The 13,380-nt window shown below is 41.6% G+C and overlaps 1 protein-coding gene across 3 annotated transcripts in view; it reads right to left on the minus strand.

The window, feature by feature from the left end:
• MOB1B (MOB kinase activator 1B) overlaps positions 1-13,380 on the minus strand; it is a gene marked incomplete at its 5' end in the record, with an annotated part of 84,192 nt that overhangs the window by 11,538 nt on the left and 59,274 nt on the right. For all 3 annotated transcript variants that reach the window (XM_084626345.1, XM_084626344.1, XM_084626343.1), the window contains 3 exons: positions 169-332; positions 2,174-2,307; positions 11,837-11,930. In XM_084626345.1, coding sequence (XP_084482471.1) covers positions 169-332; positions 2,174-2,307; positions 11,837-11,930 — 392 coding nt within the window. The remainder of the gene's footprint in view (positions 1-168; positions 333-2,173; positions 2,308-11,836; positions 11,931-13,380) is intronic.

A 13,380-nucleotide genomic window follows, 5' to 3' on the forward strand; every position in this document is an offset into this window, starting at 1 on the left:
GTAAGGTAGCATCTTGGGCTTAGAGCTTCCCAATTATGTAACAACACCTGCTTCTATACCAGCTGCTAGAAAACTCAAAGAATGGTATTTTTATATATCAACATTTTAATATATCCTGTCTTCAGAGTAAAAGGCAACCATTACCATAGCATTCTTATGCTAATTTACCTGAACAAAAAAAATAAAGTGCTTGAAGGATGTATTAAGATGTGCCTCTTCTTGCAGCTGGATCACTGGATCAAAGTGCTGGTGGTAAATGTGAGCATAAACTCTAAAGAGACGCTTTAGAATGGTCTTTGCCACTGACATGAAGTTCTTTGGGAAAGGAACACCTAAAAAGAAATAAATGTATTGTAAGCTCTTTGGGGGCAAAGACCATGTCTTCATAGATTTTAAAACCAGAGGGACTATTATGATCACTTAGCACATAACACAGGCCATGATTTCACCCAGTGATTCCTACATCAAGCCTATAATGCCTATCTGAGTTAGAGCCTATGTTGCAGAAAGACATCCCATTCTTGCTTTAAAGACTTCAAATGATGGAAAATCCCCCTCTGCGTAAATTGTTCCAATGGTTACCCTTGCTGTCAAAAAAAAAATTGCACCTAATTTCTACTTTGAATTTGTCTAGCTTCAGCTTCCAACCACTAGTCTGTTAGATTAAAGTGTCCTCTACTATCAGAAATCTTCTCCCCATGTAGGTACATAACTATGATCAAGTTACCTCTCAACCTTCTCTTGGATAAACCAAATAGATTGAGCTTCTTTTGTGTCTCACCGTACGACAGACTTCAAATCATTCTTGTAGTTCTTTCCTGAATCCTTTCCAATTTATCAACATACTTTTTACTCTGTGGACACCAGAATCAGATGGAGTATGTGAGTAGTGGTCTCACTTATCCCTTACACTGGGGTAATAAAACCTCCTTACTCCTACTCAATATTTCCTTGCTTATACATCTAAGGATTGCATTTGCTCTCTTAAGCTACTGCATCACATTGGCAGTGCATGCTCACTTGGTTATCCACTAGGACCCTGTTGGTCATTTTCTGAGTCACTGCTTATAGTGACCCATCCTATTAAAAAAGTGACCCATCCCCCATCCTATTAAAAAAGGTCTTCATATATATATATATATATATATACACACACACACACACACACACACTTGAACAGGGCCAAACAAAATGGAGATCCAAGCCCTCTGTGCACTACACTAAGATAAATATTAAATAATTAAAAACACAATAAACATTACTGTTAATAATAATAAAAGCAGTTTTCCTCTCCCCCAACAGCTCTGAACTGAAGCACTAAAGCAAATGCCATTCTGCTAACAGGTTCTACATTGCCACCTACTGAGCAGGGGATAGTTGGGAAGAGGGATGACTTAAAAAACCAAACCTATTATAGGTTCATTGCACCCGACTAAAACCATGAACAAGTAAAAGCAAAAGCCATTTGATTTTGACAGACGGTCCATTTTCTAAAATGGGCTGTCATTAACTGCTTCCTGAATAGTGCCATGCATTTAAAGAAGCCTCCTCAAAACATAAAACATTTCCCAATTTATTTGTAAACAGTAAGTTCTGTATTCACAATCAAGGATGCAATGCTGATCCAGTTGGGGAATACCTCCTTGGGGCTATGCTTATTTTGGTAGTTGGGAAAACACTATATTCTGCAAAAAGATACTGAGGATAAGGTACAGGGGTTGGAATTACTTTTCCTCCTATTTCTCTAGGAGAAACACTCTACTTTTTAAAAGGAGAAAGCTGAAGAATCAATGAAAATACAGTTGCTTATTTAAACAGAAACACCCTTTTTCTACATCCTGAATTTTAACAGGTTTTTATTAAGGATTGCTCTATTATGTATCATGTCCGATAGCCAGGCACACAAATTGTACCTGCTTAAACACATGCAAGTACCTTTCAGTGTATTAATACATTGTTCTTTAACTGTCCTACAGCAGTCACTAATAATTTAAGAAACAACTCAATATTCAACAGCTCACTATTTCTGTTTATTGCTGAGTTCCCTTTGGGGTTGAATCAATATTTTTTCCATCCTGTAAATTCAGACACAAAGCTACACATGCTTTTTTCAATGCTAAGAGATCTTAATAGTCCTGTACAACTGGATGCTGATTTCACTGTTCATTTTTACCTATTTTGGATGGAAATAGTGTTTCGTCATCCAGCTGATCCTGGACCCAAGTCATCAGGTAATCAATGTACTTTGGTGCTGAGCACTTGATTGGTTTCTTTATGTTTGTCCCATCTGCCCAGTGATACTCGTATCTGGGTTGGAACAGAAAGGTAAGACATCTCTTGAACACACAACTGAGTCATTCATACAAAAGCCTTGGAAAGGTTTTTCATTTCTGTTTAAGGATTGAACTTGATTTTTATACTTCTTTTAGAGACACTCACTCCAGGTCCTTCCCCACCACCAACTCAGAAATGAAAAGGACTGCTGAGTGCTGAAGTCCTCCCAAAGGAACCAATGAGCTATATTTTATATCTATCTATATATATAGATATAAAAACAGATATTCCTCTAAATACAAAACAGAATGATACTGCCAGTTTAAATCCATGTGCTTTCAGATAAAACATTGTTACCTATCCTACAAATCTGATCTTAAATTATTAGAACTGAAAGAATTTAAATAAATCTTAACTTTTAAACAGCTTAAATTTACTCTTCATTTTTTTCAGCTTGGACTGAAAATAGCCTAGTCACTTTCATTTTCTATTCTTAACACAATAGCAGAATGCTGTGATGTTTCACTGGCAAACAGCAGAGGAATGTTTGTTTAAAAATGTTTCCTCCAGAATTAAAATTATGAGAACAATTTTATTTGTCATACATCGTTGTAAAAATATATTTAAAATATATTTGTTTTACACAAGAGCAAAATTGTAGACAATTTAATCAGACAGTGCCTGTTTTAAACAATTTAAAGTGTTTTGTCAGTTAAATCAGCAACTAGGAGAACCTTTTCATAATAATTTTTAGAAGAGAGATCAGTTACGGCAATAAACAAGACTAACGTTTATTTACACATCTCTCTTGGTTTATCAAATCATGGATAGTTCTTTGAAAACATCTAGTCAATGTACAACAGCAGTCAAAAAAGCAAACAATGTTAGGAACCATTAGGAAAAGGACAGATAAGAAGACAGCAATATCATAATGCCACTAAATAAATCCATGGTACGCCCACACTTTCAATACTGTGTGCTATTCTTGTCTCCCCATCTCAAAAAAAGATATATTAGAATTGGAAAAGGTACAGAGAAGGGCAACAAAAATTATTAAGGGTATGGAATAGCTTCCATACAAGGAGAGATTAAAAAGTCAGATTTTTCAGCTTGGAAAACAGGTGACTATGGGGAGATATGATAGAGATCTAAAGTATCATGAATGGTGTGGAGAAAATGAATAAGGTAAGTGGGTTGGCACACTGCTGAGAGCGAGGAGCTATTTAAAGAGGCAGATTCAAATGAGGATATATAACTGTTCTCACAGCAGACATGTAAGGCAGAGGAACAGCAATTTCCTATTTAATTAAGTTATTAGCTTCGGCCAAAATTGAGATTTGTGGATACTCTTCACTTCTAAAAGTCAGGCCTCTTTTGTTTAGGTGCCTGAATACAAAAGTGCTGAGCACCCACAAATCTAACTGAAGTCAAAGGGATCTTTCAAGTGCTCACTCGGGGGGGGGGGGGGGGGAGACTTGCAAGTCTAACCCTAGACATCCAGATGTGAAAATTTTGGCCGTCATGTTTTTTCTGGTGTGTACCTATTGGCAGACATGAAACACAATGAGAAAAGGGGGAAATGAAGCAATACTCAATTTCCCCTCCTTCTTAGAACCTTGTAAACATATTACTTTAACAATATATTTTATACAGACTAATAATTTTTCAATGTGCTTGATCTGCTTATGGTTACGTGGCAGTTGATGTGGCAAATATAGTAATGAGGACTGATGATGGAAAGCAGGCGTAGCTCGTTTTGGTTGGGTTGAGGAAAGAATATGGTTATGAATAGGAGACATTGTTTTAAGACATGAGTAAGTGAAACTTACTATTTTCTTTCCCTATTTTTATTTTTCTGACAATTAATCATACAATGGACGACTGGGTAGTGGAAGGCAGAACAATAAGGACTCTTCGTGCTGTTGCTACTGACCTCAATGGGCACGTCTACGCTAGAATTTTTACCCGAGTTAATCGATTGCTAGTTGCTCAAGGTACCAAATATGCTTGTAAAGGGCTGGTCTGGTAAAATCTCCAGTGAAGACCCAGAGCCACAGGAACAGGACTGAGCCCATAGTGCATGACTATGTATATGTGAAGAACATAAATTGACCCTTGGCTAATAAGAGAAATCATTCCAGTCTTATACCAGCAAGCAGTTCCCCATCTCCAAGCAAGATCTCAGGTCAGGGAGGTATGCAAAGAACCCTAGGAAATAACTTCCTGTACTTAAAGGTCCCTTCCTAAGATAGCTGCTGGAAAGACGTAGTGAGTGTGAGCTGCAGAGACCCCAGACACAGACACCCAGAAGCTGCTTGCATTTAAGACTTGCCCAGAACACAAGGTAGGATTCCCCATGTCAAAAAGTTCTTTAGCCCAATCTGTCCACTTCCAGGGGGTTACCTCAAATATTTATCTTGGTATTTGCAAAGACTAAACACTAATAATGTGCAGCAGATGCACAAGACTCCACGCCCATGCCAGTGGGAAGATAATTTTCACCCATCAGTAGATCTTCAGTTTGGTTACATATTTCATAAGCTTCTGAAAACAAACCTTCCAGTTTTGCTTTGAAAACTAAAAGGATGTCTCAGTGATTTGCAACAGTGAACCATTTATATGCTACATGTTACTAATCAGATATTGTTTCCCTTTTATTATAACTAAATAGTGCTACACACATCTTGTCAAAAAAGTATGGAAAAAATCTACATATCCTGCACTTTTCAGTTTTTGTAGAAGGATGTTGCAACCAGAGAGCAGGACACTGGAAGTTAACATATGTATTTTTGTAGTGATTAACTAGAGGGTTGCTTATAAACTAAATTAAATAGTAAATAGCAATAGCAATAGTAATACATAGTTAGCATATATTGTGCTTCTCATCTGATGATCTCAGAGTGCTTTACAGTATGGGTAAGTATCATCCTCATTTTAAGTTGTTAAGAACTCTTCTTCCTTTCTCTCTCTCTCTCTCACATACACATTCTCTCTCTTTCTCCTCCCCCCTCCCCCCCACCCGCCCCACAAAAAGGTGCCTGGCAAAGGTTTCTCAAATTAGCTCACTTCAGTTTATGAGACTCATGGTCCAAGAAGATCTACTTCTGCTTTATTTATTTTTGTCAATACTCCCTGTTTTCATTGTCACGGCTCAGAGTTAATTGTACCTTTGACTACTGTCTGCCTTCCTGAGTGCAACCCTCTTAAGTGTTAAGACTTCTTCACTTCACCTGTCCCAAGATGGAATCCTGCGATTTTCCCACTCTCAGATTGGGTCCTGTATACCAACTGTGATTCCTCAGCGAGTCCCACTATTTTTCCTTTCATGAGCTGTGACCAGTGTGTGAATACAGGGACATAAAACAGCCTTCCCAAAACAAAGTATTACTTATTCTCATCAATAGGAACAAAGCATAACAAAAGCAAAGGGCTCTTAACACAAGAGCCTACATGCGTAATTGAATACCTAAAGCGTGGGTAGGCCTAGCTGATGTGACAACCCCATTTCTGGGAACTGGTGGTGGGAGGCAGCTGGGCTCTAACTGCCTGGCTCCTGCCATGAAATAGACATGAGAACCAACAGCTGATGTAAGTAAGGCAGTGTCTACACACACACTGCTTCGCCCTAACTACACCGACATAAGCCTTATGCCTCTCGTGGAGGTGCAGTTATTATGCTGGTGTAGTAGGGCACTTACGTCGGCAGGAGGAAGGCTGAAGTGTAGACACTGACATAATTAGGTCAATAAGCTGCCTTATGTTGACCTTACTGTGTAGCGTAGAGCAGCCCTTTGTTACGCTGTTGGGTATAGTACTGCTTATTTTTAGGCCGTAAGGCACGTATAGAGTAATTGTATAGCCATTTGGCCTTAATAAAGGAATTTATGGTTATATTAGTGTCTGGTGGTCTCCCATATTAATATTAATAATTTGTAATATTATTAATAATTCCAACATGCTAGAGTACATTCTCCACCCTTTGGAAACATGACAAGCAACACCTTAACAATCCTTCACATTTTATTTATTAGAAATAGTAGCTCTGACCATGACCCACCTGAAGGAAAAAAAATTCAAGATATGGCCTACATAGTTTTTGTACTGATACCACTTTTGATTAGAGGTGGGATTTTTAACCACAATACTTTATTGGTAAAAGTCCTAGTGTGGATGCAATTATACTTGAATAAAGGTGCCTTATACTGGTATAACTTAGGTCATGTCTACACAGCAAACTTTTGCAAACAAGTTACATCGGCATAAAGCTGATGCAGTTAGTATACCACTTGTGTGCAAGCATACTTAGTTCCTTGTATCGGCACTGCATGGACTCAGGAGTGCGTGTGTTGATGCTCTGTGCGGTGCACCACAGGTTTCCCATTGTGGTGGGATGTAGGTGCTTGGTCCCACTGCCTTTTGGGAAGATCTGGCAATGCATTGTCAGGCAGAAATGAGTCATGCAGGGGTGATCTGGGAGCAAGGGGTCACCTTACAGGCAAGCAACTTTCTCCATCCCATAAGGTCATCTACATCCCATAATTTTCCTACCTTTTAAAAAAAATCCCACAAGCCTGCGTGGCCCTCCTCGCTGTCTGACATCTCTGACAGAAGCATGAAGCCTGCATAGCTCTGCACTATTGTATTGAGCATTGCAAGCACAGGATGCATGATCCTCTGGCATTTGCAGAGCTGCAAGAAGAACCAAATCAGCACAGAACATGATGATTTCATAGAGGGCCAATGCTGTGGGACACAGTGAGAACCAATTCAAGATTGTTGGTGGTGTTCAAGGAGCAGCTGCAGATGGTGCAGCACTGCTTCTGAGCCAGAGAAATGAGACCTGATTGGTGGGATTGCATCGTAATGCAGGTTTGCGATGATGAGCAGTGGCTACAGAACTTTTGGATGTGCAATGCCCCATTCCTGGATCTGTGTGCTGAGCTTGCCCCAGCCCTCGAGCACAGGGACACCAGAATGAGAGCTGCACTGACAATGGAGAAGTGAGTGGCGATCACACTGTGGAAACTTACAATGCCTGACTGTTACCGGTCAATGGGAAATCATTTTGGAGTTGGAAAATCCCCTCTGGGGGCTGATGTCATGTAAGTGAGCAGGGCCATTAATCGCCTCCTGCAGGACTGTGACTCTTGGCAATGTGCAGGACTTAGTGGATGGATTTGCAGCAGCAGGGTTCCACAACTGCAGTCAAATATATCCCTATTTTGGCACCTGACCAGCTTGCCACAGCATACAGCTACAGAAAGGGCTACTTTTCTATGGTTATGCAAGTACTGCGGGATCACCAGCGATGCTTTACCAACATCAAAATGGGCTGGTCAGGGAAGCTGCACGACACTCGCATCTTAAGAACACAGGAATGTTCAGAAAACTACAAGCTGGGACCTACTTTTCCGACCAATGGATCACGACAGGCGATGTTGAAATGCCAACAGTGATCTGGAGGGACTAGCCTACCCTTTGCTCTCCTGGCTCATAAAGCCATACACCAGCCATCTTGACGGCACTAAAGAAAGATTCAACTACTAGCTCAGCAGGTGCAGAATGACAGTTGAATGTACTTTTGGCAGACTGAAGGGAAGCTGGCGTTGTTTACTCACAAGATTGGATCTTAGTGAGAAAAATATCCCAATGGTTATAGCTGCCTCCTGTGTCCTGCACAATATCTCTGAAGAAAAGGGGGAAAAGTTGCTGCCTGGATGAAGAACAGAAGTGGAGCGGCTGTCTGCTGAGTTTGAACAGCCAGACACAAAGGCTATTAGAAGAGCTCAACATGGAGCTATATGGCTCAAGGAGGCTTTGAAAAAACACTGACAGTGAAACCACAGTAATGGGTTGTGATGTATTGTGCTCTACCTGCGCCTTGCTGTCTTGGGGCTTGTTAGGAATTATGGAGTTCTGTACTCGGTGTATATTTATGAATATAACAGTGTCAATGCACCTATTTATTTTGTGGTGCTTGCTGTACATTTATGACTATTGCACAGTTTGTCACTGATCCTGTGAGTTGTGTCAGACCGTACAGCAAGTGGGTGCTTTCACTACCATTAGGCATTCTGCAGCATATGCTGGGAAGTAAAATATTATTTTCTAAACAATAAAATTTTATTGAGTAAGGCAAATATTGTAAAAAAAATTCTGTGCAAATTAAAAGCAAATGCATTAAAGCCTTAATAAATTTATGGAACAGAACTTAAGAAGTGGAAAAAACATTCAGGTTCATTTTAGCTACACACAACCACCATGGCTTTCACAGGTCAGTAGATATGAAGCTGTGGTTCTCCTTAACATCCCTCTAGAGAGGAGTGGTAGGGTTAGGGATGCCATGGTAGGGTAGGCCTCTGATGCCATGTGGAACATAGAGGGGGATTAGGGAGGTGCTGTAATGGAGTTTTCCAGAGACTGCAAAGGGAGGCAAGTCCGTGATTGTTGAACCTGCAGGTCCACAAGAGTCTGCAGCATCTGTGTTTGCTGCCAGAGAAGCCCCATTACATCCTGGTATGTCTCCCTCCCTTTCCTTTTCCTGGTGGGACTCCTGTGCCTCTCTCCTGTCAGGTCTTTCCTTCTCCATACAGTCTGCATTCACCCTCCAGGCCCTATGCTCGTGGTCTGATGCTGCACTGGCTTCCCAGATTTCACTGAACATGTCATCTCAAGTCCTCTTCTTTCTCCTCCTTCTCTGGCTCAGGAGTTCTGCGGGTGTGAAGGGAGAATCCCTCCAGGCTGCAACAGCAGCAGCTATAGAAAAACATTCAGAGATACCATTGTCAATTAACACCATTAATTTGGGCTTGAATAGGGACTGGGAGTGGGTGGATCATTACAGAAGCAGCTTTGCCTCTCCTGGAATTGACACCTGCTCATCTATTGTTGGGAGTGGACTACATCCACCCTGATCGAATTGGCCCTGTCAATACTGGTTCTCCACTTGTGAGGTAACTCCCTTCTCTTCATGTGTCAGTATATTTATGTCTGCACCTGTAACTTTCACTCCATGCACCTGAAGAAGTGGGGTTTTTACCCACAAAAGCTTATGCTCAAATAAATCTGCTAGTCTTTAAGGTGCCACCGGACTCCTTGTTGTCACTGTCAATATAGTGACAATGGAAAGCAAAAGTTAAGATTCAGAACTCCCTTCTGTCGCTCCCCTAGAGTTTTAAATAAGACATGCTTATTGACACGTCTGTTTCGGAATGCTTATGCACGGCACCACTCACAGCACCAGGCATGGTGAGTACGGCCCACCAGGGAGAAGAGAAATGACGAGGGATTGCTCAGTTGCATGGAACGATGAGTAAAGGGCAACAGTATTGAATACTGGCACTGTTTTCCAGAGGTGGTGGTGATTTTAGCTGATATCTCACTCCTCAGGGTAACAAAGGCATGGAGAGCACAGCTGCTAATGGTGTCCGGAAGCCACCCAGGCCAGTATGCCACTAGCCTGTTTGCTGCAATGATGCCTACCAAAGTTATTGCTGACTGGCGTGGGAAAGTCCTACCCAGAGGAAGAAATAAGGTGCCATCCCTAGAAATCTTCAGGAGAGGATTGCAGAATACCACCATGGAAGTTTTATCAAGATCTCAGGAGGATTAAGGAGACATCCTGGTATACACAAACAAACTGCTCTGCATAATTCTACAGTGGAATGAAAAGCAGATAACTCTACCTCTTGTTGTTGTACCGCTTAGTATGAGTAAATTAGTGAAAAGTCAATAGGTGTGTCTTGCTAAGCTGGGGGCACATCATTTTAATGGGAAATATTTTTAAACCCTTACCCAAGGTTCCTTCGCTGCATCAGGCTTGCCCGTGCTCAGCTGCCAGGACTGACTGGACTATAGTGGAGCCTCAAACAGGTCCTGGCTCATGTCGTAACTGGACCCCCAGGTTGAATGTCCCCCATCCTCCTGCTCTTCCTTCTCCTCCTCTTCCACACAGTTCACGGCAGGGGCCTGTGACTTGAGCTCCTCTGAGGTATCCAGAGTAGTCTAGAGGGTAGTAGTGGGGTCTCCATCAAGAATGGCATGCAGCTCTTTGTAAAAGTGGCAGGTCTGCAGCTCGGCACTGGATCGACTGTTGGCCTCCCTGGCTTTCTGATATGCCTGCCACAGCTCCTTCGCTTTCACACAGCCCGGCTGCTCATCCCTGTCATACCCTTTCTCTTGCACCCCCGGTGCAATCTGCTTGTAGATGCCCACATTTCTACAGCTGGTCTGTAGCTCTGCCTGCACAGCCTCTTCTCCCCCGCACAGGCCCAGGAGAGACAATTATCTCCAGGCCGGAGCATGTCCGGAGCGTGTAGCCGGCATGGTCAGCTGGGCAGTTGCACCCAACAATGGAGAGCTGCTAGGCATGCTCACCAAACTGGACAATCAAGAAAAGGCGTTTCAAAAATGTACAGGGCTTTAAAGGAGAGGGTGGCCTTCCAGTCTCAGTGAACCCTGGGCAGTGAAGTTCACAACTGTGAGCAGAGCAGTCAGTGTCGAGCATTGTGGGACAGCTGCGGGAGGACTGTTTGGGTTGACACAGGTAATGCAGTGCCTACACTCGCACTGTCAACCTCAGTACAATGATGGCTCAACGCCACACGGGGAGGTGCTGATATTGCCTCGCTGTAACAGAGCACTTATATCAGTGGGAAACAAATTTAAGCGTAGACACATGTGCAACTAGATCAATGCAAGGCAGCTTGCGTCAACCTAACTTTGTTGTCTAGACCAGGCCTTATTTTCGTATGGAAAGAGGAATAAACTCTGCTAGTAGAAGGCACTTTTATACTGGTCTAACTGCACCACATTAGGCTGGTTGCGTGGGTAGACAAGCACTCTTCTGAATCTTTATCACTAACTTAAGTCCACCAAGTAAAGATAGCATGCTTGCTTCCAATCAGATAAACAGTATTGCAGATGAATAGTTTCACTGTATTCCTTAACTACTACAAATCAAAAAGTTCATGTTGCATATGGAAGTAAAACAGAGAGATGGGGAAGATACACACGCACACTTTTTTATAAAATATTTATGTGTAATATCAAGTTCTTTTCAATATACAGAAGGTTTGTTTCCCTGTTTATTTTACATTAGAATTTCAAGTATTTTCCACTCTGGAAGACATTGGAGAACTGCAGAACTAATAGAAGTACAAGATGACATGTATCAAGTAAGTCAAACTTCAGCAATTGAGAGGGGGAGGGATTTCTGTTCAGACTGTTTAAAACTGTGGTTGATTATTTTTGTAATATCTAGTTAACTAAAACACATGAAAGAAAAGCTTTCAGTATCCCCAACCCTTCATTTAGGGGGTTAAATGGAGATCAGTCTGCCTTCCAGAGACTTTGTTTTTGTTGGAGAACTCACTGGGAAAGATCAGATTGGACATTCATGATATTTCTAAGATGGGGTGGGGGGGGGGTTTGAACCTCAGGCCCTCCCCGCCCCCACCCCTGTGTCAGGCCTTCTTTTTATATCATAAAGCAACAAGAGAGGGCACAACATTTTCTCAGTCTTTGTAAGTCACTTAATGCAAGAGGAACTGAGCATTCTTACTTTGGGCCAGCTGACATCACTGGGCAGCTCTCTTCTGTACAGAAGTCTGTAATAGTACCATAAAGCATATTTATCTGGTTGAAGAAGTCCACAGCTGTGAAGAATTTAAACAGTCAGTTAGCAGTCTGGTAACAGTCTACCAACAATGCAAACTTCATGCAGTTCTAATTACAAAATACCCACTGCTGAACAGGTGTACAGAGTTTTGTAATGAAGCTTCCTCATTGTTAATTGCTTTTTAAATATTACAAAGGAAATGTGGGGCACAGACAAAACAGACAGTTGAGTGGAAACGTTATATTAAAATCCATTTCCATACGATGATTTCTGTCCTGCTGGTTATGAGCCAACTATTAAGAATTTATGTTTAGCCTTTTAATGTACTTAAAAACATTGCACTTCATTTAGCAGTGCATTTCATTTAGCATTTGTTTATTTTGGGGGTATGCTTATTACACGTTCTGGGAGAGAGCGCTCTGAAATATTTAATAATATTGCACCTTTCGCAATGAAGGAAAACAGTAACCATATATAATCTATCTTGGCCAACAATTTTTTAAAAAGAGCCTAAACATTTTTTTTCAAAGTTGCTGGGCACCCAGCACCTCCCATTTTAATTTGGGGGGTGCTGGGTGCTCAGTGCTTTTTAAAAATCAGGCCTCTTATTTAGGCGCTTAACTTTAAGCTCTTGTTTTTGAAAGTCTTGGTCCCTGTAAGCAATTTATAAAAATAAGCCTACTTTTCCCCCCATTGACTATCCTGATTGCAGTTGGCACTCTCCATGTTGCTCCAATGCCACCCAAAGGAATGCTTTAGGAGCATATTTTCTCTCAGTTCAATGTAAATTACAGGCAAAATTAAAGCAGGAGAATCAATCAAAAGCTGTATTTCATGGAACAACTCTGTGACTGGTAACAGTTAAATACTTCCGGTTCTATGAATAACACTTCATGGGGATAAAGGTTCCACCTGTCATCCTGCAATTATTCCCATCTGCCTTCCACCCAGGAAGAATCCAGCTACTGTAATAGTCTCTGCTGGTGAGCTGACATAATACAAATCCACAAGAAAAGATGATCTATGAGATTTTTAACAAAAAAATTTTGATGTGAAATTTAGACAGATTCAGCTGCAATTTCCAAAATCTATTATTTCATTTTGTCACTGCTAAATTATTTCATTTTTTGGCTGCATGGCTAGATTTGACAACGTGAACAGATGCACAGTTAGTTTTGTTTCCGTCTGTCTGCAGACTCAACCAAAGCACTAAGGGTACTTCTACACAGCAAACAGCAGCCCGTGGCAGCATGACTCAGAGTCTGGGTCTACAGACTCAGCCTCGTGGGGCTTGCACTTTGGCACTAAAAAGAGCGATGTAGACCTTCGAGCTATGGCTGGAGCTCAGGCACTGATGCCTAGGTATGGGGGTGGGCCTCAGAGCCCAAGCCCAAACATCTGTGCAGCTATTTTTAAGAGCTTTAGTGCAAGCCTGAGTCTGTAGACCTGGGCTCTGCAACGGGTTGCTACTTGCTGTGTAGATGTAC

Source organism: Lepidochelys olivacea (assembly GCF_965140295.1).
Source record: "Lepidochelys olivacea isolate rLepOli2 genome assembly, chromosome: 4".
Taxonomy (NCBI): Eukaryota; Metazoa; Chordata; order Testudines; family Cheloniidae; genus Lepidochelys; species Lepidochelys olivacea.